General features: G+C 40.3%; 3 protein-coding genes across 7 annotated transcripts in view; 1 reads left to right on the top strand and 2 right to left on the bottom strand.

The window, feature by feature from the left end:
• Positions 1–263: 263 nt before the first annotated feature.
• Positions 264–7,498, bottom strand: si:ch211-252f13.5. Its single transcript, XM_044218678.1, has 7 exons — positions 7,265–7,498; positions 6,469–7,144; positions 6,121–6,326; positions 5,564–5,734; positions 4,303–4,455; positions 3,245–3,311; positions 264–3,044 (listed from the first exon to the last, which is right to left on the bottom strand). The coding sequence occupies exons 1-7, from the start codon at positions 7,391–7,393 to the stop codon at positions 1,471–1,473; spliced, it is 2,976 nt and encodes a 991-aa protein (XP_044074613.1). The 5' UTR covers positions 7,394–7,498; the 3' UTR covers positions 264–1,470.
• LOC122886460 (amyloid beta A4 precursor protein-binding family B member 1-interacting protein-like) lies at positions 6,936–23,470 on the top strand. Of its 2 annotated transcripts, none has more exons than XM_044218689.1 (13): positions 6,936–7,068; positions 13,158–13,217; positions 15,238–15,325; positions 16,986–17,176; positions 17,270–17,341; positions 17,423–17,582; positions 17,736–17,857; positions 17,972–18,046; positions 18,473–18,616; positions 20,805–20,915; positions 21,803–21,901; positions 22,034–22,115; positions 22,977–23,470. In XM_044218689.1, exons 2-13 carry the CDS (start codon positions 13,158–13,160, stop codon positions 23,072–23,074), a joined length of 1,302 nt encoding a protein of 433 aa, XP_044074624.1. In that variant the 5' UTR covers positions 6,936–7,068; the 3' UTR covers positions 23,075–23,470. The 2 variants fall into 2 exon arrangements, with proteins under 2 accessions (XP_044074624.1, XP_044074623.1); XM_044218688.1 differs by lacking the exon at positions 6,936–7,068 and adding an exon at positions 9,326–9,397.
• Positions 23,314–26,081, bottom strand: part of abi1b (abl-interactor 1b) — a 27,311-nt gene continuing 24,543 nt past the window's right edge. For all 4 annotated transcript variants that reach the window (XM_044218681.1, XM_044218679.1, XM_044218682.1 and 1 more), the window contains one exon: positions 23,314–26,055. In XM_044218681.1, the coding sequence (XP_044074616.1) occupies positions 25,880–26,055 (176 nt within the window). In that variant the 3' untranslated portion in view covers positions 23,314–25,879. The remainder of the gene's footprint in view (positions 26,056–26,081) is intronic.

Raw genomic sequence — 26,081 nt, 5'->3', positions numbered from 1 at the left:
TAACAGTAAAACAAGTAGAGTCACAAGTCAGTCAAATAACTCAGTTACACAGCAATATCTCTCTAAAAGTGTTCTAACGTTAGCTAACATTAGCTACTAGTCATACCAGACCAAGTTAGGCTGTAGAGGTGAAACCCCTGAGTGTTTAACAATTCAAGTTTTTATTTAAGAGAAAAAATGTTATTTCTTGTTTAAAAAGTTAGTCTCGCTTTAACTGACACTCCATGTCACAGTGAGCAGAGTCTAGAGGCAGCAGCAAAAAATCAGGCAAAACTAATTTATTTGTATTGTATTTAATATAAAACATCAAATATACACTTTATTACAGTTTAGTTTGAGTAGCCAGTAACTATATCTTAAGGTGTTAATATTTAGAATAGGATGCTGTCTCTCCAGGACAGTTTAATGTCAACAGGGGCTTAGTGAAACACATATCTCTTTAAGTCCATAATATGCAGAAAGTGGTCATTAAACAAGGCATGCAGTAGATATTCACATTAGAAAATGGCGGCTAACATGAAACACATGCTCTTAAAAAACACACTCCTGAATGAAACCAGCACCAGCAAACTGCTTTTGGTGACAGCAGAAAATGCTGTAGTCACAGTGGGAATGATCTACAGGTCCTTTGGCGTCAACAGAATAACTGAATTACATAAATAAAAGACAGACAAAGTACAACACATGGAATTTCTGAACATAAAAAAGCAGAAAACTCAAGTGTGAGAAAGTTCAAAACTGTCCTCCTGTATTATCAGGTAAACACAGTTTTTTAGAGCAATCATTTGCACTTCAATAGAAATCATTACACAATACTAATACTTGCATTAATATAAATACAATGATTGATGCACAATGCTAAAAATTTTTTTAAATAAAAGTCCATATTTAAGCTTTTTTTTCAACACAAATTAGCTGTTGGCTACTCACTACAAAATTAAGCAGCTTAAAGAAATAGTTCAAAGTTTGGGAAATATGCTTATTCACTTTCTTGCCGGGAGTTAGATGAGAAGATCGACACCACTCTTATATCTGTCTGTTAAATATCAAGCTAAAGCCAGGAGACGGTTAGCTTAGCTTAGCACAAAGGCTGGGGGAAAGCAGCTAGCATGGCATAAAATCACAACATGTTGCTTTTACACTTTGCATTTTGTACGTATTAAACAAACAAGATATAGCAGAGCCATGGACAGAGCCAGGCTAGCTGTTTCCCCCTGTTTCCAGTCTTTATGCTAAGCTAAGCTGACAGGTTGCTGGTGGTAGCTTCATACTCAACAGGCAAATATGAGAGTAGTGTCAATCTTCTCGTCTGACTCCCAGCAAGAAAACAAATAATGTCTTTCCCAAAATGTCTTATTCGTTTAAAATCAAACCAATGAAACTAGTCCATCATATAAATGGTTTAACATCTGTTCTACTGAACTGGAAATCATATTAAAAAAACAACATGGTAGTTTTGTCTTACTTAGGTTATGCTGCCACCCAGAGGATTGACACTCCACTTCCTGATTGGTGGCTGATCTGGTTGACCCTTCCGCGTACACAGTCCAGTATGAAGAACACTGCTGTGCCGTTATGAACCTGGAAAGATGCCCGCAGGCTCACACTGGCCCAATGGCTGCCCTCAGGCATCTGACCACCCACCTGCTGGGCCAGAGGGACGGGTCGGGCTGCCTCTGCCTCCCGGCCTCCTCCTGACCCCTCTGGATCACTTCGCCTTAGAAGAGTCACCTTAACCAGGTTGCAGGAGTGAATGAGTTTGAGATCCAGAGCCACACTGACTGTGCCACTCTCCCTGAAGATAAAATCATGTCTCTGATCTGTGGATCCCTTCCCTAGCAGCCCCATCTGGGACACCTGAGCGCTGGTCTGGCGAAAGAACAGCAGCTTGTTTCGAACTGCTCCTGAGGGAAGGCCGGTGTGAGCCACGGAGGCAGACAGAGAGGAAGAGATAGCAGAGGGGACCCAAACCAAGCTGAGAGTACTGATGCCCGTCTCATCGCCAAAGAAACGTACGTTGCATTGAGCAGGAGAGAGGATCTCAAAGCCCAGTGTGTCCCCAGGGCCAACTTTAGCCGCTCCAGACAGAGATATGGATGTGTCTCGATAGTGGACGCCTGGTTTGAAGGTACGGCACAGCTCCATGCCGGTTCCGTTACGGTTGAGGTACGCCAACAGTTGGAAGCCTTCACTCACACACGCCTGGCCCATAGAGTACAACGCCTGCTGAAATACAAAACGCACAGTGCCACTTTCTGCAAAACGGATCCCTCGGCCGTCGTGAGTCAGCCCTACTACGTAAGGGTCAGAGGTGGAGGTGGTGCGGAAGACCGGGCGATAGTTTGTATGGTAATGTGCAGACACCGTGGCCTGTGCTGTCATGGCAACAGCCCCGGTGTCATGAGAAAGCCAGAGGAGACTAAGAGAAGATGCTGAAGTGTCGTACAGCTGCAGACCTTCACTGCTTTGGTTACAGTGGTGGCTGGCGCTCCGGAAGAAGAGGGAGATATGGTGACCTGGAGCGACCTCTGCTACGCCGCTGATGCTGACGCTCTGGAGCGACCTTCCCTCCTGCTGCTCGACCCTAACGCCACTGAGGTCACGACCCTCAGAGCCGTCTGTGTTGTTCATACGCAGACACACCTGGATGAAGCTACGACAGCCATGGCTCACCGAGAGATTCTCATCCAGCCAGACCAGACCATGCTGCCTGAGTACCAGGCGTCCGTCCTCAGCGGACACCAGACCTACATCACCTCTTCCCTGGATGTGAAGCTGCACACTAGGGAAAGCGTGAGCCAGGATGTGGCCTTTTGCACCAGGTAGACTCACATCTCCGGCCCAGGATAGAGAGAGGGCACTGTCAGAAGCAGCAGGGCCAGAGCAGACAGTGTCTGTGTTGAAGGTACAAGGTGAAGCCACGGGCTCTCCATCACACTCATTACAGGCCTGACACTCATCCATGTCCGAGTTGTAGAAGTATCCGTGGCCGCACATTCCTGAGTTGGCTTCTCGCTCTGTCATGCCCTGGCACCTGAATCCACCTGAAGATAGGGGAAAAAAGAGCTGAGTGTTAGTTCAAACCTTATTTCAATGTCTGAAAGCACTGTCTCTAACTATAAATAATCAGTAAAAATAAAAAATGTGGGAATGTTGGCAATTTGTAATTGTACAGTTTTAGAGAAATTAGAGTTGTAATCAAATGCAGGCAATATTGACAAAGGTTCTCAGTAATTCATGTTACCTGGAGTATTGAGACACTTCTGTTGATCTCCACACAGATTATTTATTTCAAGGCATTCATCTCTGTCCTGCAATGATGAATAAATGTATACTTTGAATACATTTTAAAACAGCTATAATTAATACTTGACTACTTGTATGTGAAAGGGATTGCTCATAGTGGTGAATGCACAGAAAGTCACCCTAGTCTGTAGTTCCCGTCAGCTCTACAGAGCTTTATAGCGTCTTTCAGCTCATTGTTTTGGTTGCAACGTTATTGTTTTGGTTCATTCTCATCCGCTCTCATAGCATAGTTTTCGGCAGCAGCAGTCAGCTGTTTTCAGCAAAAAACTCTGATTAACCTACTGCACAGTACTTGCCCAGCACCAAACTGCAGACAGACAAAGTTAGCGACTAGCTGGTGAACATAGTGGAGCATTTAGCAGCTAAAGAACCAGATATTTCCCTCAGGAGTTGGTGGAGACCAAAACAGAGCTAAAAGAGAGTGAAAGTTGGACTTGTTGGCCAGGTGGCCAGAAACACGACTCCAAGTTAATGCTAACGTTGCTCCGTGCCTGCTATATGTGTACACCAAATAAGCAACTGTTCTCTAACAAGTTCGCCATTTCAACTCAAAAGGTGATAATATGTTAGTGTTGTGTTTACAGCTTGTTTCCACTGCCCCCAATTGGCCAAAAAATCAGTTATTGCAGGTCTTAGGTTCTTTATTTGTGCAAATAATAAAATATAACAAAAAACCCTGGGGCTTGTAAAAGGAACCCTTTTACCATGGGACCAACAGGTCACCAAAGTTCATTGCCATCTATAGGGGGGTTAAAATTTAAACCTGATAGCGTTCTTGTCCTGTCTTCTGCTTCTTGTTTCTTTAGTCTTTTTCTATCTGTCAAGACAATTCTACTTTAGATAGTATTCAGTGGTGAAACAGTGGAAAGTAACTCAGGGACCCATCACCACAAGCTTTGTTTTTTTCCCCATGCCTAAAGTTAAAATCATATTGTATGCGTCCTGTTTATGTCCACGTGTTCAACTGTCATACTGTTAAAATATAGTAGTGCTAACCTGGCAGATTCTGTCTGCGTGGACTGAACACTGGGCGACCAGGAAGAAGCCGGCAGGACAGATGGTGCATTTCTCACAGCGAGGCCGACCACTGCTGAAGCCACAGTACTCCTCAGGACTGCAGCTCCCACAGGCCAACAGGGAGCGACCCACCTGATGGCATCAACCATCACAGTCAGGTCCTTACATCACATAAAGACGGCAATGTAGAGCAGCTAACCAGATGTCATATATTGCCGACATCTTATTTACTTGTCCAATCCATTTAATATATGCTAGTTGAAGTAGGTTGAGACAAAGTTTATGTTAAATTAAATTCGATTTTGTTAAAATTTGATAAAGAATATCAACATGCTAGTATGAATGTAAGAACTTTAGATTATTCTATACTGCACAGATCTATTGCAGTAGATCTGTTGCAGCAGATCTGTGCAGTGGTGGAAGATGTACTCACATCTTCTACTTTATTAAAAGTAAGCAATACCACACGGTGTAGAAATACTCAAGTAAAAGCCCTGCATTTAAAATTTTACTTAAGTAAGAGTACAAACATATAGCAGCAACCTTTTCTTAAAGCACCAAAAGTAAAAGTACTCAGCAATATGGCACATTTTATGTATGAAATGTATATTATATTATTGAATTATAATTATTGACGCATTAATGTGTACCTCATGTTAATATTGCAGCTAGTAAAGGTGGGGCTAATTCTAATTACTTTAGATACTGTTGGGTAGCTTGTAAAGTCTTATCTTAACCTACAATAATACATTTTTTTTTTTATTATATTTTGTATTATTAATCTGAATCTGCAAAGTAACTAGTAATTAGAGTCAAATGAATCAAATTTAAATAAATGTAGTACAGTAAAAAGTACATTTGCCTCTGAATTGTAGTGCAGTAGAAGTATAAAGTTGCAGAAAATGGAAATACTCAAGTATATACTTCAATATTGTACTTGAGTAAATGTACTTAGTTACTTTCCACCTCTGGGTCTGTGTATATAGAGTTTGTTCCAAACTTGAACAAAAACAGACACATATTCTCACAAAATGATGGCTGGCATGAAAGTAAAGTCGTTTTTGTTCATTCCTTTAGTTACAAATAACTTTTATCACAGTGCCTTTACTTACAAATTAGTTAGGTCTGTGAAGATGGAAACATCTGGTATCATATTGACTGTCAGGTTTGTTTTTTTTTAATACACTACATTTTGAACACACTAGTACACCCTTGATTCCTGATTCAATATGCAGCTCACCTCCATCACGCTGGCCTCCATGTCCACCTTGTGGAGAGACAGAGCCTGCTGTGCTAGCTGGGCTCTAGCCTGCCCACTCAAGGTTTCCATGTGACTGTCTAGCTCCCCCTGCAGGTTCTGGAAAGATGTTTGTTTGATGCTGTCCATCAATGCTTTGTGCTGGGCTTTAACCTGGAAGTAGAAACAAAACAAAAATTGTTTATATATATATTTATATATATATATATATATAACAAAGTATAATTTTTTAACTTATATGAATACACAAATTAAACTACAAAATGTATGATTATTCTATGCAGCCCTTATTAGTCAGCTCTGTGCATAACTGTCCTAATTTTAAGCTCGAATATGGGACAGAACATTTTCTTCCTCTGATCCCCATATGGGATAGCTCCTCCACAGGGAGGTCAGCGTCATCTAACTAAATAAAACTTCTGTAGGTCAGGTGTTTTCCATCCACCTCATCTAAATAAATGTTTCTCTAATCACTGGCCAATAACAAAACCACCAGCTATTAACACTTCCCTCATTATCAATCACCACAGCAGCCTTACTTGCTCCATCTGTTCATACATCCTTCTCTGTTGATCCAGTATTTCTCTCTGCTGGTTGACCAGCGTCCCCTGCTGCTCACTGAGGAGCCTCTGCAGCTCCCTAACCTCTTCCTGCTGGCCCCTGAGGGCCTCAACCAGCTTCTCCTGGCTCTTAGACAGCTGCAGCTGTAATACAAGAGCATCCTCATTGGGAACCTCATTGTTCCCTGTGGCAAAAAAAAAAAAAAAAAACTATTACATGGCAATTTAAGTGATAATTATTTTCTCACTGAGAAAGCTGCAGTTTAGATTTGATTAGTTAATCTTTCTTTCCATTTTGTGGCTAATCACTCACAGGCTGATACTGACCTGGTTTCATGTCACATGTCAACTGTATCCATGCACCAGGTTCCGACCCGAAGTCTGGAAGCTCATCCAGAAATTGCGCCGCTCTGTCTGTCACATGAACCGGTGAAGAGTTTGCTCTCCCGTCGTCTCCTCCGTGCGTACCGCAACCTTCTCCGACGCAAGGCTTGGGCTTCTGGCGCATCCGGAGGGGAAGTTTACATCCAATCCCTTTGCACTCCCGTGTTGCACTATCGTCACTCGTCGGGCGATGAGAGACAGTGGTCGGACAGGTTCCACCGGCACAGCCAGGATGGAACACCTCCGCCGTGATGGTTCTCGGGTTCGTCCTCCTGGTGCCATCCGTACCCGCTTGTTGCGCAAAGCTTCCCGGCTGAGGTTGGATGATGGTGTACGGTGCTAACGGCGCGCTCTGGGCTTGGTGATGACTGAAATGAGCATCCTGTTGGTAACTCGGGTGGACTTGCCCTTGTCTGGATTGTGCAACGTGGTGAAACTGCCGCCGGAACGCTACTGTCTCCGTGCGCCCCTGGCAGTGCGCTCCGACGCACGGTCTGCTCCAGTCCTGGCCAGAGAAGCAGCGCGCCCCCCGGCAGATCTCAGGTACGCTCTCTGCTCCACTGAGTACAGATGTTACACAGAGTAAAAATATGGTGGAGATGTGTGCCATGTTGCAACGCTGAAAGGTAAAAATGAAAACAGGCCACGGGTGAATGGTGGCCCCTTTTGCGCATTAATCCTTCAGCCCAGTAGATCTTGTTTGATCATCTCTTTAAGAGAAAAAAAATCCTCAACTTACTGTCCATACATGTAACTGCCAATTGATCTTGAACAAGTGATTGCACAGATATTCAGCTCGTCTCCATTGCGCGCACCGCGGTTTCTGCCCCCTTTGCCCCTTCTGGAGACAGCTACGTCTAGCCCACATGTGGCGCTCACTGCTCCTAATTGGCAACAGGCTTTGCTCCTAGTCTTAAATTAACCCGTAGCTTTCCCGGACATTCCACTCTGCCGAGACACTCCATTCCAATTGAAGCTGTGCATGTGGTAGATATTTGGACAATGCTCATGTTATTTTTATTCTCACACTCCAGCGGGTCATTCTTGAGCAGTTTTGTGTGCACAGTTAGCATAACTTCATACCAAGCTCTAAATGGTCCAGTGGAATTTCAGAGATTCAGTTTACAGGGTTTCTCACATGTAAAACTATCTTATTCAAATGGAAAATAGCTCTTTCTTTCTGTTTTCCTTCATTTTGATGACAGGATCAGCCCTGTGGGTTTTTAACAGGCCCTGTCAGAATTAAAATTTCTGCTTTATATGGCTTCAAAGCTTTGATCTCTTCTGTAGTACTGGATTAGGGTGCAGTTGTAGGACTTTTAAAACACAACTCTGTAATATTGTAAAGTTGGAGCCAAAACTGCCTCTCCTGTAAACTTTATTACAGTTTATTACCACTCTCATTTCCCTTCCCTGACCCCACATGGCTTTGATTAAAGCTTTAACCCACATTAGAAACACTTAAATGTTTCCCTCTCTTGTCATTTTCATGGCAAAATGGAACTCTCTCTCTCTCTCTCTCTCTCTCTCTCTCTCACACACACACACACACACACACACTGAATATATGCAAGTCAGTATGTATATCCTCCACCTCTCAGAAGTAGTTTGTTATAAATCATTCAGAAATGCTCATAAACAGTTACATAATGAACATATTGAGTTGGGGATTTTGGACTTTCTAAAACGACTGTTGAAGGGCTGAAACTTGCAATGTGCACGCACACACACAAATGCTGCTGGTGATAACAGGGTCACATTTAGACACAGTTACTAATTTACTCACTTAGGTTAAGTGAGACCACACATGATTCTGAGTGCAGCTACTGACATCAATTCTATGCTTAAAAAGAGACCAGAGAAACTGAAAGACAGTCCACAACCACCACAGAACTTCATGAGGCTGTCAGTGTCAACAACTGTTTTCGCACTATGGGAGTTCACACATTTCTTTCACTGTCTGCACTATGCATAGTGCTGCTATTATCACCAGAGTCAGTTGTTCTAGTTATACTATAGTTATACTTTAAAAGTTATACTATAACAGTCTTTTTTCTGTATTTTACAGTTAATTGAGATTGTCCATTTCACTATATATATATATATATATATATATATATATATATATATATATATATATATATATATATATATATATATATAAGTGGAGTAGTTCTTTTATCAAACCCTGTAAGTCGTTGCTGCCTTACATCAAGTGAATAAAGGCCCTGGAAACTCACACAGGTGTTTTCAGTTATGCTGATTGATTAGACCTCATTAGGGCAAGGCTGGTTTATTTACATAACACCTTTCAACAACATGGCAATATAAAGTGCTTTACATTAGACATAAAAAGACATTAATACAAGATATAAAAGAAACACAAGGTGAAATAAAAAGACATAAACAGGATTTTATTTTAAAAGTAAACATAAAATAGAAGATAAAAATAAGCTAAAACACATTAATAAACAGGAGAATAAGAATTATATTGCTGTTACAATACAGTGCAAGACAGGAATAAATAGTTTTACTATTTTTTAAAGCACTGGCAAAGACAAAAGTTTGTTTGCTGATGTCAGCAAACTAATGATACTAAAAAGAATCACAAAGGTGTAATATATACCCTCCTGACAGGTACAACAAAACTAACAGGCAATCAAGGATAGGTCTAATCAGGCAAAATCTGTGGGAACACCTGTGAGAAATGAGGAGAAGAGGCAAGTATATAATGGTCAACTTCCTGATTTCACAGGAAGTTCAACTATGTGCAGGGGCAGTGCAGGCAAAGTCATGTGGTTACTTATAGACTTGCCTATGAAAGTTTTACACACACTTCATAATGCTCCCATGTGTGAAAGAGACAGAAAAGGTAAGACTTTTTCAATGGGTTTTTTTAAAAGAAGTTTATGAGTAATAGATGTGTATCATGGCAACTGAATAGTAAATCAATAAAATACAAATATGCTAATGACCCATCTAGAACTATTATGTTAAAAATGTATGTATATATATATATATATATATATATATATATATATATATATATATATATATATATATATATATATATATATATATATATATATATATATATATATATATATATATATATATATATATATATATATATATATATATATATATATATATATATATATATATATATATATATATATATATATATATATATATATATATATATATATATATATCCCCCTTCTGTTAGTCCCTTTAAGAGTTAAATACTTGAGCAGTCACATCAGCTTTGTTTAGGACAAACACATGTCCTCTCACAGCAGCCAATGGATGGTTGTGCAACTAATTAGAAAACGGTAAGAAGCTCTCGACCACAAGAAAAGAGAAAACATGTTGGTTTACTGTCAGCAGGCAATGCTTTCTGATTCCCTTCATGCATATAAGTCTCAATAAAGCGCTTTTTGTGCTCAGGCTTTGGCTTGTCCGCCTGTTAGCCTGCCTGCCTGCCTGCCTGCCTGCCTGTCTCCTGGCGGTGCCTCGTTGATGTGTGAGACCACAGTGGGAGACGGCAGCAACGATCTGACATGCCTGATGAGAGCATGGAATTCATAAACAAATGTGGTTGTGTAATGCATGCTTTGATGAACACATGCCTGGGAATGCAAATACAGTATCACTGAAGTACCAGTAATTAATAGTGAAAATATACCTATGTGTTTTTCATATGAGAAAGAAGTCACGGAAACACAGGTAAAGACTGACTCTCTCAAATGTGATGCAGAAGTTCTGAGAGGCCGCAAAGGTGAAGTTCACCTTCCAAAAATTTCACTTTCATATGGAAACAATACTTACTCCACTAACCTTCCTCTCCACTCTTCCCCTTCTACCTCATTACATTTTAATGGATGGTCTGTTTACTGTTCAGCATAAACACAAAATGAGACTGAACAGCACAGGCAGGACTGTGTACTGTATGTCTTTCTGTTTGTGTATATACACATTAGGCTGCATGTGTAGATATGTGTGTGTGTGTGTGTGTGTGCGTATGAAGAAGAACAAGCTGTGGTACAGACAGCAATAAAGAGCAGGACAGATGGACGTATGCACTTTGCATACCTCGAGCTGCAGCTTTAATGTATAAAATATATCAGCGTAAAGTTAAACAAAGCCAAACAGACTCATTTTCACTTCTGAGAATGTATTCACTCTTTATGATATATCCAGCTAGATCACAATGTGATCCAACTATGAAAAAGGTACATAAAGAAAAGATGATAGCAGTCTTGGTGAAGAGATTGTCAAGTATTAAGAAAAACAAAATAGGCTAAAAAAAACATTATATTAAAGCAGCTATAATCAATATTTTTATATTAACAATGGATCATGTGACTACTTGTATTTGAAAGGGGTTGCTCGTAGGGAACCCACAGAGAATTATCACGTAGTTCACACCGTTTTAGCGTCTTTCGGCTCATTGTTTTGGTTTTACAGCCTGCAGCTTTACTGTTTTGGTCCACTCTCACCGCTCTGTCAGCCACAGCAGGCTGCTCTGATAAACCCATTGTACACCTGCTCAGCACCAAAAGGCAGACATTTCCCTCAGGAGGTGGTGGAGACCAAAACAGCTAAAAGGAGAGTGAATATTGGACTGAGGTTTGCCATGATGCCTCATGTCTGCTGGATGTCACACCTGTTTGCTACGTGTTCGCCATATCACGTTAAAAGTTGATAAAATGTCATTGTTGTGTTTATACCTTGTTTCTGCTGCTTTCAAGTGGCCAAAAAATTAGTTAATGCAGGTTTAACAAGAAAACAGGAAATGAGGATTGGCTTTACAGACCGAAACTGACATACAACTGACTGCTTCAATACAGATTTCATTGTATTCAGGGTCACAGGGGGTTGGAACCTTTCCCAGCATCCACTGAGCAGAAGGCAAACTGATCACTACGATATGTGAAGTGGAATGTGGTTAATTAATTACAGAATTAAGCTTTGCAACATAACACAACAACTTAATGAGATACAGAGAAGAATGAAAACAAAGCATATGATAAAAAATGCGATTTCATAAAATATAATCAACGCCAGAAGCGAGAAGTCGTTACCACATGAAGAAACAGACACAGTATGCATGAACTGTGATGTTCACATTAACATGGTTACAGTCAAGTTGTATCTGGTGGAACCATACAAACAGAAAATGTACTATACATATGTGAACTTATATACAGAAAATGTACAGAAACAATGTTTAATTTCAGCTCAGAAAACACTGCAAACAAACACCAGTTTAAATGTCAGTGATGGATCGTTTATAGGCATTGCAGTCCGTTGTGTATATTTTGTTATTCGTATGCATGTACATTTGTGCTTCCAGATATTTTGCTTGTTGCAGGACTGCACCATGTCCACCTTGTCCACGCTACTCTATGCATCCCACAACAGCGGAGCTATCAGAAAACTTCTAATATGTGAAGTGATAAGTTAACATGCAGATGAGAAGCAGGTGATGATCGAAAAGCAACTTTCTGTATACAAAATGTACCACCATCACCACCTCTATATTAGCTGTTTCCTCTGTTTATATGTACTGTTTCTAGTTTCTATGCATGTTGCTGTGGCTTTACAATATATAAATATCTATTCTTACAGTAATGATAACCACACATAGCAACGGTCTCAAAGACTAAGCAGGGAGCTCATTCTTCAGTTTGCTTTTTAAGCCGCACCACATGCCAGATGTATTTTTGAGCTGGCAAGGTGCCGCCGCAATATGGAGTTCCTCAAAGGTTTGCCTGATGTACTTTGGCTTGAGCCATCACCCAAAATTCACAGATTATTTAGTGAGTTAAGCTCATAAGTCTTCATATTAGGATATTTTCAAGGGAAACGTCACACTGCTTGCCTTCACCTCACATGGTGTCTTTCAGCAAAAAAAGCCGTTTTAAAGTTGCAGTTTATGTGAAAGTATTTCTGAATTGTATGTACTGCCAGTGGAATGATGCAGAGGAGGTTTTAAATCATGTTCAGTGAGGTACGTTTGCTTTCTTCACCTGTGACATATTTAACAGATTTAGGTGAATTTAGCTCTGTATTCTTCCAGCGCTGTGCTCTACAGTTTACTGAAGATGAGGCTCATTGGTTTGCTGGAAGGTGATTAAAAAAAAAACACGTGTGACTTTGCAACATGGAAACCATTTTAATCTGCCGCACACACTGCTTTGTCACTTTGTAGAGTCATGGCAATGACAATGCAGTGCTCGGAACTGTGAACATATTTAGAAATTGATCACATTTCAGTTTTTTTCTGTGGCATGAGTAAACACTCTTTGCATATTGTTTTTCTGTTTTACAGCTATGAAAGGCATATCCAAACTGTGTATATGTGCATGTGCATGCAGTGTCCAAGAGTGTTTGTATCTCCATACCACAAAAATGTCAATTGTTATGAAAGCCTTTCAGTAGAGTTTATTTCCCAACTTTTCCGCTTGCTTCATGACAAACTATTCAAGAAGTGTTGCTGGTAGAAACCGAATTCAAACTGAAGTGACATTTAAAGTTTTTCAGTTCCTGATGCCACTAAGTTCTACATTGTGTTAAATCCCTGTACTGCTGCTAAAATCTAAAATGTTTGGTTCTACCATTCTCAGATGGACGACATAGATGCCATGTTCAGTCACCTGCTTGGAGAGATAGATCACCTCTCTCAGGTGAGTTGTACAGCACAGCCGAATGCTAACATCAACATTCTAACATGCTGACAATGCTAACATGCTGATGTTTAGCAGGTATAAACCAGATTCACCTTTGTAGTTTAGCCTGTTAACATTTGCTAATTAGCACTACATATAAAGTAGAGCTGAGGCTGATGGGAATGCCATTAGTTTTGAAGGTATTTGGTCATAAACCAAAGTATTGGACACATTCCAATTTTGACCTGATGACGGCGCTATGGAAAGTTAAGGGATCACCACATTTATTACAATTGATCCTAATAGGGACATAAATGTCAAAATTTCATAGTTTTTAAGATATTTTACTGAAAACCAAAACTGTTGACCTTCTGGTGGCGCTAGAGGAAAAGTCAAGGGATCAACAGAGTCATTAGGATTCATCTTCTAAGAACCATGAATGTCTGTACAAAATTTCATGGCAATCCATCCAACAGTTGCTGAGATATTTCAGTCTGAATAAAACTGGTGGACTGACCGAACGCCATTGCCGTCCTTAGAGCCACGCTGCTAACGTGGCTAAAAATACATTGGACGATATGTCCCATTATTCATTAGTAAATTTCATCTGGAACTGTGAGAAACAGCAGTGTGATATCAAACATCTTTGGTCGCATTCTTTCTCAAAACATGACCAGATGAGCCGAGACTCTTACACTCTCGCAGAATGTTCCCATCAGTGCTTTTGAAGTAGGGACAGGTTACAAGAAGTGAATCAGACAAATCACTTGATGTTTACCTCACTAATCTGGACATTATCTGATTACACATGGCAGTCTTTGTTGTGAAACTGAGCCTCAGAGAGAAAAATGCAAGGCGACGCTGAGATGTGAAGTCATCGCATCTGGATTGGACCGTGGGCGATCGCCGCAGGTTCCCTTAAGCACACATAAGCTGCTCATCACAAATCTGCGGCTCGCCAAGAAAAACATTACACGCTTCTAACTGATGCAACCTCAGCCTGAGGCGCAATTCATTATTGTCCATTTCAAATCTCTCCATGTATGCTAAACGAGTGCAGCCCTGAGAATGGGATCAATCTTAAAACATTACATCAGACATACCAGAAAAAGGCTCTATATGTCACTTTGGCATGCGTCCTCTTGGAAAGCCATCACAGTGACAAACACCACTCCACAGACTATTACCAGAGTTTGCAAAAAAAGGCATTTTGATTAAAGCATTGATCCTCTTAGAGTCTGAGAAACAAGAGGATTGAAAGTATTTCCACTTATTGCCTTGATTGGGTCCATTCTCTGCTTTACTGCCTTGGAGCCAGAAGACAAAACCCTGACTTACGGAGCTCGGAGGTGTCATTTAAGAAGCAGCTCCAGCATGACGACGTGTTTTCAGACACAGGCATCAGGGTTGAACTGCATGCTGGCAGTGTGCCCAGCTTGTTTATAGAATATGATTGAGCCTGTTAATGATTAAAATATTGCAGTTTGGATTATCAGCCCTTTTCTTCACGATATTCAAATTCTTCAACAGGGACACAGTCTGGATGTGTGCATCAGATGTATACAGCTTCTTCCCAAAAAAAAGAGAGAGAGAGAGACTGCAACTGAACAATTTTGACAAATCAGTTTTTCTTAATGAACTGACGTATGATTTATTATCTATGCACACAGTAAGCTGAGTACAATGTGTTCTCTATTATTGGTACAGCTTTAAAATGGAGCATGATAAAGTGAAGGGAAACAAAGTCACTGATAAATAACAGGCTCATGTTACATAATTAAACATCCGTTCAGAGCAGTTCAAGGACACATATGGCCCACTCTGATATTTGGGGTGCTTTTTGATTACAAGTGTTATCTGAAACTACAAAGTGTAGCTTCTGTCAAAGATATGACTTCTGAGTAAAAATGTATTTTAAAACATTCAATTATATTACATTTTTCACATTTTTCACTGTCATTTCTGGGTTACGCGCAAGACAGTGGGACCCTGGTGGTGTGACATGTTGTTAATTTATCATCACATTACTTCATCACAGAGTTTAGTGCCTGCAGCCGACACACCAGAAGTGGAAGGTGCCTCACAGATAGATAGCACCTTCTCCATTGGCTTCACAGACTTAAATGGTAAGTGCTCATTCAGATGATGATGCTCTCATCCAAAGCAAGAACGGTAGATGAAGCTTCAGTTTCCAGATGTTCCAGAAATGTTACACAACCAAGTGTCACACTGCCCTGAAAGTAAGTGTGAAGTAGAAGGATGCAAGTGGGAGAGATATGAGGCAGTTTTTCCAGTGATAAGATTTCTGTTGGAAGATGGGGAGTGACTGTTTTTTCTTGTACCAGAAGGTCATGCCAACCTCTAGAAACCAGGTGGATATAATCAGTTTGGGAAATGAAGGATAAGTGGATTCTTGTGGCACAACTGTAAAAAAACAAACCACCACCATATTCTTTGGCATAAATAAGGATTATAAACTGCTGGGACTAAATAAATTTAATTATGAGGGAAAAAACTGAACAAACTGAACAAACCAAGCTAGCCTCTTGCTTCAACAAAAGGGAGTGAGGAAAAGAATGTATACCTTTGATCAATACATAGTAAGAAAGTTGTGTTAAAGGAATAGTTAAAGGCATAGTTTGACATTTTGGGAAATACACTTATTCGCTTTCTTGCCAAGAGTTAGATGAGGAGATCAACACCACTCATGTCTGTCCGTTAAGTATGAAGCTACAGCCAGCAGACGGTTAGCTTAACTTAGCATAAAGACTGGAAACAGCTATCCTAGCTCTGAGGGTCTTGTCGTCAGTGTGAGGTTGCCAGGCAACCAGTGGGGACTCCAGGAAGTCACTGTGCCCGACCAAGAAATAGTCCGGCACATAGCCCCTCGTAAAAAACCCACAATTTTTTTTCACTTTGGTTTTTGTACGTATTAAACAAACGAGACATATAATGTGCTAGTTAGTGAGCTTTAAAGGTGCTGGTAGGCAGATTTGGCTACCTTCGGACAGAGCCGGGCTAGCTGTTTCCTGTTTATAGTCTTAAGCTAAGCTAACCTAATGATGAGTCATGGGTTGAGTCCCTTTATTTGAAATGATGAGTTGACCATTTGTCAAGCTAAATGTTCACTTCACTTCATCAAATTGGAAACATTGTTAGCTGATTAGCATATACCTAGCATGCATTGTATTTTGGTTAAAGTTCTCCAGAAAGCCTCTTCATTTCTAACATGAAAAATTGTGACAGTAAACAATTCTAAGTTACTGTTGGACAAACTCAAAGGCAAAGCTGAAGCTTGAAGTTTTTTGCCTTGAAATGTTGTTTTCTCGCCTTTTTTACAGTACAAACAAATAGATGTGTTGACCTTGTCTCGCTAAATGAAAAACAGTCTTAAATTTTGGGAATGCATCAATGAACGTAATTGGCTGTGTAAGCGCAACCTTTGAAACTAATCTTTAGTTTTTTATTTTCCTCACACATCTCTGAGTTGTGCCTTTGTAATAACTGGATGAACATTTTTTAATCTTATTTTTTCAGGGAAGTTTCACTGAGAGCTTCCCAGAACAACCACAATCAGTTGGCTACTGAGCAGCTTCATTACAGCAGTTGGTAGTTAAAGGCCTTGCTCAGTGGCACCTCAGCAGTGCTAATGAGGGAGCTTGCAAGTGCGGCTGTTTCATTTTGCCCAAGTAGATTTGTCCTGCCAGTCCAGGGATTGAACCAGTGACATTTACAAGGTCACTTCTCTAACCTTTAGGCCACAACTGCGCCCTTATCTCCTCACAGAGTCCCTTAATGAACTGGAGGACCACGACCTGGATGCTCTGGTGGCTGACCTCAGATCAAAATCAACCAAAAAGACCAGCAGTGGTACAGATAATCAAACTGCAGCGTCAGCCATGACTCAGGAATCTGAGCCAGCAGCTGCCCTTCCTCCACCATCAAACACTGCTGAATCCCCTCGAGTGCTGCAGATGGTAACATGGAATCTGTCACTGATCATAAAAAATGAAGTTGTAATTTTATTTAAAAAAAATGATATGATTGATCTTGTCATATTATGCTTCCAGAGCAAACCCCATACAAAGGCAGACAAAATTAAATTGGCTCTGGAGAAGCTGAAAGAAGCCAAAGTGAGGAAGGTAAAGTCAGGAGGTTTTTGTGCGTCTTTCTTCACCACGCAGCTACACAGTTAAAGTAAGTGAGCTTGCTGCCTCTCCTAGTTGATTGTAAAGGTGCTGATGAGTGACGGCAGCTCCAAGACGCTGATGGTGGATGAGAGACAGACGGTCCGCGAGGTTTTGGACAAGCTGTTTGAGAAGACACACTGTGACTGCAGCATCGACTGGAGCCTCTGCGAGACCAACCCTGAGCTGCAGATTGGTGAGATGAACACATGCCGTACACATATGCAGGCGAGCACATGTAGCATGTGCGAGTAAACTCCTCCACAGAGGCAGGAGACACTGTTGCACACATGTTTCAGGACTGAAGATTGATACGCACTTTCAAAAGGCTGGTTTCTCATCATTTCAGAAAGAGGCTTTGAGGACCATGAATATTTAGTGGAGCCTCTGTCCGCGTGGACTCGCCACAGTGAAAACAAAATCTATTTTGTGTCAAGACCTCAGAAGTATGTGATGTTCACAGACCCTCAGGTATGTGAACGCGCATGCATTTTCTTCTCGCCTATACAAATAAACTTGCCAAAGTTTGATTACACGGTTTAACTCTTAGTCCGTAAATTGAACAATGCTTTTCTCGCCCTGAAGTTGTTTTACATGTGGAAAAAGAAGACAGCATGTCTGAGTGGGATTAACGAGCAAGCCAAACAACTCTTACTCGAGGTCAGTTACAGTGCCACGCTCACGCCTTACCATATCACTGGAACTATATGTCAAGTTGCTGTATGTCATTACACAAACTGAAAATGGTTACAATTTATAAAAGCAATTTATAACATCTTTCACATGTACATGGTCATAACCTTATTTTGATTTGTGGCCTTCTGGTCTCTAATATCCACATAAATAATGTCAGTTTAATCTGATCATTGGCCCATTATGTTTTCCACCTCACTCCTAAATCCAAGCATGTTGTTGGCATTCAGGGATTAAGGATTTGGAGACCATAGCAATTCTCTCCATGTAGGAATGTTAAATGTCCTCTATAAATACATTGACTTGACTAAGAGTGCATTGTTTTACAAATCGAAGATTTTTTCTTCTCCATCCTGTGTTAATTTCAGTTTTGCATGTCCTCTGACCCTGCAGGAGCATTTTGGAGGTTCTACTCTGATTGTTCCTGATCTTGAGGGCACGCTGTACCTAAAGGAAGATGGGAAAAAGGTTTGGAAACCTCGTTACTTCGTGCTCAGGGCCTCTGGCATCTATTATGTACCCAAAGGAAAGACAAAGGTATGGCAGATCAAAGAAGTTTTTGAACAGTAAAAACATTCTACAACATATTTCATTTTAAATGCAGGGATGTTGATGGTGCACTGTTGACACCAATGTATTGTTGCTCTAGAGACAACAGGTAGGTGAGAGATTACATTTAGTGACCTGTGTAAGTGCAACCACCTCCTACACACATAGCCTGGGGAAAATTGTGGTGGGCTGTTGTCGTGACAGTGAAACTGGTAAATACTCAGTTTTAGTTATCCGATGTTATTCCTGGTAATCTTTAGATAACACTGTTGTTAACATGATCAGAGAGGTGCATACAATTACACAACCATTACATGAAGTTCATAAATACAGTTCATAAGTACAGCCATACATATTCCTTTTGACTCATTTTGGGAAATACGCAGAGAGACTGACAACTCTCACATCTGCAGGTTAAGCTACAGCCAGCAGTCGATTAGCTTAGCGTAACATAAAGCCTGGAAACAGCAAGCCTGGCTCTGTGGAAAGGTTAAAGAAAAGGCAACTACAACCATATCTACAGCTCATTAATTAACACATTTTATTTGTTTGTTTATTCTGTTCAGAAACGAAAAGTTGTGGTTTTACACGAGGCACATGTTTACCCCTGCTCCCAGTCTTTAGGCTAAGCTGGGCCAACAGAGAAATAGTCTCTCACAGAGTCTTGAACTTCCTTTTTTATGGCTTAAACAAACAAGATATAATGTGTTAATTACAGAGCTTCATTTGTGCTAGCCAGGCTAGCTCTTTCCCCCTGTTTCCAATTTTTTTGAAGCTAAGCTAACCAGGCTACATATTGAAGGGATCAGGAAAGTGAATTTCCCCAAATGTTGCAATGTTGACAAATGGTGTCAGGTTTTTTCAAGCAGACTATTAACAACTGTCTAGTTGAGGAGAAAATTAAAAGAAAAAACTGGATAAGACAAATATGGCGGCAGTCCTTATACAACGAGACAAGAGATTTTTTCCCTATGTGAAGTATACGATGGCTTACATCTGAGCACTAGCAGCCTAGCAAGAGGAAGAGCCGGAGAAATTAAGATGGACAGTGTGAATTGAGGCCTCGTCGCTGTTAAAGAGAAACATGTCGTTGTGTCATTGAGACAGAGCAAAAAAACGCCGCCCATGCAGGGTAACTCAAGAAAATCATCTAAGAGGGATAAATAGATGGAGGGGAAGCTGTGCGAGGCAGATGTCAAAATCACAAACATAAGAGAGCTGCAGGAATCATACAAGGCCAAGGACACATGGATGAAGCAGTGGAAGATCTGGAAAGGATAGTTCATTAGGCAGGGGAAAGAGAAATGGCCAAAATCAGACAGAAAAAAAGCACAACTGAAGTCCTCCAGCAGTCTGAAATGCACCACATGTAACTACAGTACAACAAGACTTAGACACAAAAGCTACTGTCATATATGAAGAAGAGAGAATAATGGAGCTGTGACCAGCAAGCAGGCAGAGTTGGAAAAAAGGTAAGAGATGGAAGAAGAAAAGCTTATAAAGAAGTAAGATAAAGTCAGGAAGAGCAAAAAAAGTCAGAAAAACAGTCATGAGTCATCCTCTGCGGGTCACCTTCACTTACAGGAGACTGTAGTGTGAAACAGCATCTTTGTCAGTGCTGTTTAATGTGTGAACATTATGTGTTTCTGCTTAAAAATGGAGGGAATGTTGAAATGCTTTAGAGAGAAAAACTAAATTGTTTCTCTGAAATGTTGACTTTCTTTGAAAATGAAATAAAGACAAATGGCCTCACATTAACTTGTTGTTTTTTTTTAAGCGTCTTAATTTTTAATACCTACCATACAATGAGATTGAGAGACAGGAAACTTCAAGGCAAAAAAAAATGAACAGCCAGCATTTAGACTACTCTAATTTATGCTACCTCTTAAATAGAATTGTAAAACTGTTCTGGATTGGCAATGCTTTTTAACGTTAAAAAGAAAACTGCATCTTATGTATGAATGTAATTTATACACATATTTTGCTGTGCCGATGTGTGAATTTTTTTTTGAGGAGCACTGCTGTGCACAGCACATTTGCAGGATAACTGCAGGAGACTTACTATCATCTATAAACACCTAAGTTAGCCCAAACTTGTATTCCGATATGAATATGTTCCATGTTATCAGATTTCTACCTGTCAGTGGGATTATTTGCTTTTTTCTCTGTCCGACAGTCTTCCAGTGATCTCGCCTGTTTTGTCCGTTTTGAAAAAGTCAACATCTACACCACCAACAACTACAAACAGAAATACAGAGCTCCCACCAACTTCTGCTTCATGCTAAAGGTAAGATCACCAAAATGAGGTAAAGAGCACTTATATGTAATGTATGTTTCTTCTGTGGATTGTTAAACCACTGCATATTTTTGTATTTTATTTTTTGGACAGCCTGTCAGTATGTCAAACAAGTGCTCCTCAACCATGGGAACTAAATATAGTGTTTGCAATAGTTGTGCTGTTTCTTGTCTTATAGAATTATAGTCACATCCCCAATTTTTGTCTGCGTGTTTTTAATCAAATTAATCAGCCACATTCCCAGTGAAAAAATGGTACCAAAAATGGTCTTTTAACAGTTCTACCAGTGTTATTTGTGCCTCGTGGTCCACAGTGCAGTAACAGCTTGGTATGGGCTTCCCTCTGCTGGCTCTGGTGTGTACTACAACTCAGAGTAGAGATACAGCGTCTTCATTTAAACAGGCACTCCCACCAAATGTATACACCAAGTTCAGTTTACTGGTCATGGGGAGTACCACTCAGCCTGCGAAAACAGATGCACGATGCCTTCTGTGGCTCTGAAAGAGGTTCGTCAAACTGAGAAAATAATCCCAAAGATGTCATAGTGATGTCATTATCTCAATTTGAGACTACACATTTATAACAGAAAGCCTGTGTTACAAACTGGGGCTGTGGAGTTTGAAAGGCGTGGGCATTTACCAGGGAGGCACAGTGTACCAGAAGATACCGAGTTGCATTATGGGAAGTGTGGGATGCAGTATTCCTGGAGCTTGACCCATAGGGACTAAAAGTCAGGATATTTCAGCCTGTGCTGCATCAGTTTCGACCATTCTTTTTTTAATATGTCTCAAGTCCCCCAACTTTATGGAAGTGCAGTATTCAATCATGGGAGTGCCCCTCTCACATTACTGTTCTCTCTGCCTGTACTCTTTCTCCAGCATCCCTGCATCCAGAAGGAGTCACACTACATCAAGTTCCTGTGCTGTGACGAGGAACACACACTGTTGCTTTGGGTCAACTCCATCAGAACAGCCAAGGTCAGATTCAACACTGTAACACAACTCACTTTAATGTGAGCAGTGATGTTCACAACCTAATTGCAAAAAAGTATATACAGACATTTCATCACTGGGAAAGACTTAAACAGAGTGTCCTCGGTCTGTGTTCAGTATGGGACCGTCCTGTACAAGAACTACCAGGCTGCAATGCAGAGAGCCAGTTTGCAAACTCTCCACTCTGCTGCGCACAAAGGTAAGTCTACACATTAGACTTATCTTTAACTTATCTCACATAACTATATTAAAAAAATAAGAATGGTTTTATGAGGAATTTTTTTTTTGTAAAAGTAGGCCACTTTGCAAGGTTTATATACGATTCTTACATTAAGTGCAGACTGCAGAGACTCCTAATTGCCTCCCCCCCTTTACTTTTTCCAAAACAGAACTCTCCCTGAAAATAAAACATTTGCATTTATTCTTAACTCTAAGAATAAGGGCAAAATTACAGAGAATTTTGATGTAGGGCATTTAAAGGACCAGTGTGTAACATTTAGGAGGAGCTACTGGCAGAAATGGAATATAATATTTATAAGTATGTTTTAATTATTGTATAATCACCTGAAAATAAAAATCATTGTGTTTTCAAAACCTTAGAATAAGCCACTAATATCTACATAGGGAGCGGGTCCCCTTGCACGGAGGCCGCCATGTTGCACCGCCATGTTTCTACAGTAGCCCAGAGTGGAAAAACCAAGCACTGGCTCTAGATAGGGCCGTTCGTTCTGTTCACGGCCACCGTAGTTTCTCCTACACGCTTGGAAGGGGAGGGTGATGCGAGCGGTATTCAAATGGTTGCAAACTGCAATTTCACTGCTAGATGCCACTAAATCCTACACACTGGACCTTCAAGACCAAAATTTTACTTTGAGCAGTTTTATATACACTGGCCCAGGTCAGAATACTGCTGCTTTTGAACAACAGCAATGGAGAAAAATGTAGGAAAGCAGGAATTTTCAACAAAAATATGAAATAGGAATTCGTCTGCCTAAAATACTGCATTTTTAAACTCTAAAACCCAAATCTCTGGATTTAATTCTGTTGATTGTCTTTGCAGACAGAGCCAACAGTCCTGTTGAAGACTATCCACATGAGCCACCACCTGACTTCATCCCTCCTCCTCCTCCTCCTCCTCCTGGACACACAGAAGTTTAAGACACATCTCCGCCTCCTGTGCATCAGGGTTACCCATTTTAGCCTCCCTTGTGCACACACGTCTGGACAAATGTCTAACATTGAGCCAATAATAGGATGTTTTAGTAATGCACATACATGTAGTAGTGTTACATGCCTATGAGGCAAAAGAACAGATTTTAAAAGCTTCTATTATTCTCCAACTTACACATTTTTACACCTGTTCCAACAGCATTAAACACCCAAAACACACAGTTCTGTTCATTGTTTCAATGAGCTGTTTATTACAAAAAGACTGTACATAAATTTCAATGAACACATCCTATGTACAAACTGAGAGGAGAAGACAAATATTGGATTCTGTTCCCATGAACATTTAAGTTACTGATTATTTCCCCCCACACGTTTCATCATTAAGAAAACACACATCAAAGAAAGGCGCCTTGACCTGTGATGCCCTGAAATGCTAGACGTTAAGTGGTAAACATTACAAAGTTCTGCACATCAGTGGTTGTCTCATGATTTCTCTATGAAAAAAGTATAAATTAATCCTTTACATACAAACTGCTAGTGAACCTTCCTCAGCAGTCTCTGACACAAAAACAACTCGAATGCAAAGCTAGAAATACATTAGGTAGAAAAGGTTGTTGCTCACAAAAAATTACCTCATGATGGAAAAAATACAATCTACAATCAAGAAAGGGATGTAGTGGCAAATCATTCACTGTAATGACGTTAAGATATTTTCATGCACAGAGTCTCAATGAATACTGTTCATTTGAGTCATTGTCTTTTCTAGTCTGTGTGGAAACCTGAAAACGTTCTCTCTGGATCATATTCCCCTCACAACATAAGGAAGTGTGTATCCATTTCAAAATAAGAGTGCATGTTCAATGCATGTTATTCCAAAAGTATATATGATTATGTTTGTTTATGTGGCTTGTTACAAACAGATTCTGCGATCAACATTAGCTTCAATGATATTTGACAGCGGGTTTTACTTGCACCAACAATCACTTTGTAACAGCAGGCATCTTATTTTGCAAAAGTAGTAGAAATCAGAACAGAAGTCAGCACTGTTTTTAAGATTCACTCCTTCACTGCAGTTAGCAGGTGTCATTCATATGTAGCACACACTTATCTGTTTTATCTGTATCTGTGTGTAGATAGACAAAAACATACTGTGAGTAGCAGGCTGATTGGAGCTTTAATACATTACTGCTGGGTTGCCTACATTCACTAAAATGCACAGGTGATTGAAGACAATTACAATCAAATCTGATGGATGTTCACCCTCTGGAACAAAGTAATGAGTCTAAAACCCCTTGTTACATTTCTACAGTATATATCGAGTAGAGCAGTCTTGTTTTGAGGTTGTTTGGGTTGGTGATTATGGTTATTGAGCACCAGTGTAAAGCACCACACCAGCAACCACTGAAAGAACAGACGACAAGTGTAAAGGTTAGTTGATACTTCTGGATAGCAACTCTTCTGTTAAAAATCAAAGCAATGACGGTAATCATGAAGTCATCACACTTGTTGATAACTAATCAGTGCAGCTATTCCAACGCAATGGAAAACAGCATGGAAACATACGGGTTAGTCCTTCCTCTGCTTCACATTTCGAAGCACGAAACATCTCAGAGCTCTGCTACAGTAGCTGGACAGCATCACCAAATATAGTAACTAGGATCAAAATGATATAGTTGTGACTGAACATAGAAAAATAAATGTTTATACACGGCCACTTTACCTTAGATCAAGTTAAAATGGCACTGTGAGTGATGAATAAAATGAATATTCAAGTAAAAATAAACAAATCGATTTTTAAAAACAACATCCAATCTTGGCATCACCTTCACTGACGCTGATGGAAACTCACAGGTGAAACACACTAACTGACAAATGTACTGTACTGGCAGCTTCTCACGTTACGGTTTATATACAAGTTAGAGAACAGAAGAAGAAATTCCACCAGAAAGAAGAAACTGTTGTCTTTTTTTTGTAATGCATTCTATACACTCAGTTCACCCTTTTTAAACGGCATCCCCACCGACAGAGCATAGTAAATACACAACTCGAGGTTGCTTCTGTTCCCTCTCAAACATCTTGTGGATTTGGACATCGACGGCATCGAACATTCAGTCGTGTCCTAATGCACTTGTTGATGTTTGTCCTTTTCATGTTTTTTTTTTTTAAGGTAAGATGGATGTAAGTAAAAGGAGGGAAGGGTTGGTCTGCTGGTCTACAGTGCAAATAAAAAGGATTAGGAGTGTCTGTGCAGCATTTTATCATGAGAATGCTACACTGCCTCATCTATTCATGAAATCGTAGTAATACTTCACTGTCTGTATCTACTGCATACTGGAAATACTGGAAATGTTGGTTGAACATACACACGTTATCACTAAATCTAGATCTACTTGGCATTCTTTAAACTATTCTGATTGTATGTAATTTCTTGTGAGGCAAAATGTGACTTTTAAAGTTTGAAAAGTGCTACCGACCACCACAGGTGCAACAGTGGTAGCAAAAAGGTCTTTATACCTCCTCCCTTTCGTCCAGTGTAAACTAACAGACCCCGGTCTTCCAAAGCTTCAGCATCCTCCTTCTTTGTGAGACACTTTTTTTTTTTTTGAGCACAACAAAACCGTGCAAGCACAAGCCCCCAAAAGAAAACCATTTGTAAATTCACCATGGCACTTCATTCATTCAAATGGGAGCTGTATGAACTGCAATCGCTGGACTGCATACATCTGTACATCGTCACGGTTTTACCTCTGTTCAAAACTGCAGTGCCATTTTGGGAGTTTTTTTTTTTTTCTTTTAGTCAGCATAGTGCATGATCGACTCAACGTAGTTTCCTGGGAAGAGTCCGGTGACGCCGTTACAGACACCTTCGAACCAGCCGTCATCGTTTTTCTTGATTATGTAGATGATGGCTCCTTCCATGAAGGACAGCTCATCCTCTTTGTCCTTGGAGTAGTCATAGATGGCCACAACTGGGAAAAAACATCATCGAAGAAAG

This window comes from Siniperca chuatsi, linkage group LG13, assembly GCF_020085105.1.
Source record: "Siniperca chuatsi isolate FFG_IHB_CAS linkage group LG13, ASM2008510v1, whole genome shotgun sequence".
Lineage (NCBI taxonomy): Eukaryota > Metazoa > Chordata > Actinopteri > Centrarchiformes > Sinipercidae > Siniperca > Siniperca chuatsi.
The sequence above is the reverse complement of the archived record's forward strand: the minus strand, read 5'-3'. Positions and strand labels throughout refer to the sequence as shown.

Coding starts and splice junctions, on each gene's coding strand:
- si:ch211-252f13.5 (XM_044218678.1), bottom strand. CDS start 7,393: ATGTGGGCTAGACGTAGCTGTCTCCAGAAGGGGCAAAGGGGGCAGAAA. Junction 5,735..6,120: donor TGTATGAACAGATGGAGCAA/GTAAGGCTGCTG, acceptor TTCTACTTCCAG/GTTAAAGCCCAGCACAAAGC. Junction 4,456..5,563: donor TGGAGGCCAGCGTGATGGAG/GTGAGCTGCATA, acceptor TGATGCCATCAG/GTGGGTCGCTCCCTGTTGGC.
- LOC122886460 (XM_044218688.1), top strand. CDS start 9,368: ATGCTCCCATGTGTGAAAGAGACAGAAAAG. Junction 15,326..16,985: donor TGGCTTCACAGACTTAAATG/GTAAGTGCTCAT, acceptor ATCTCCTCACAG/AGTCCCTTAATGAACTGGAG. Junction 22,116..22,976: donor CCACTCTGCTGCGCACAAAG/GTAAGTCTACAC, acceptor TTGTCTTTGCAG/ACAGAGCCAACAGTCCTGTT.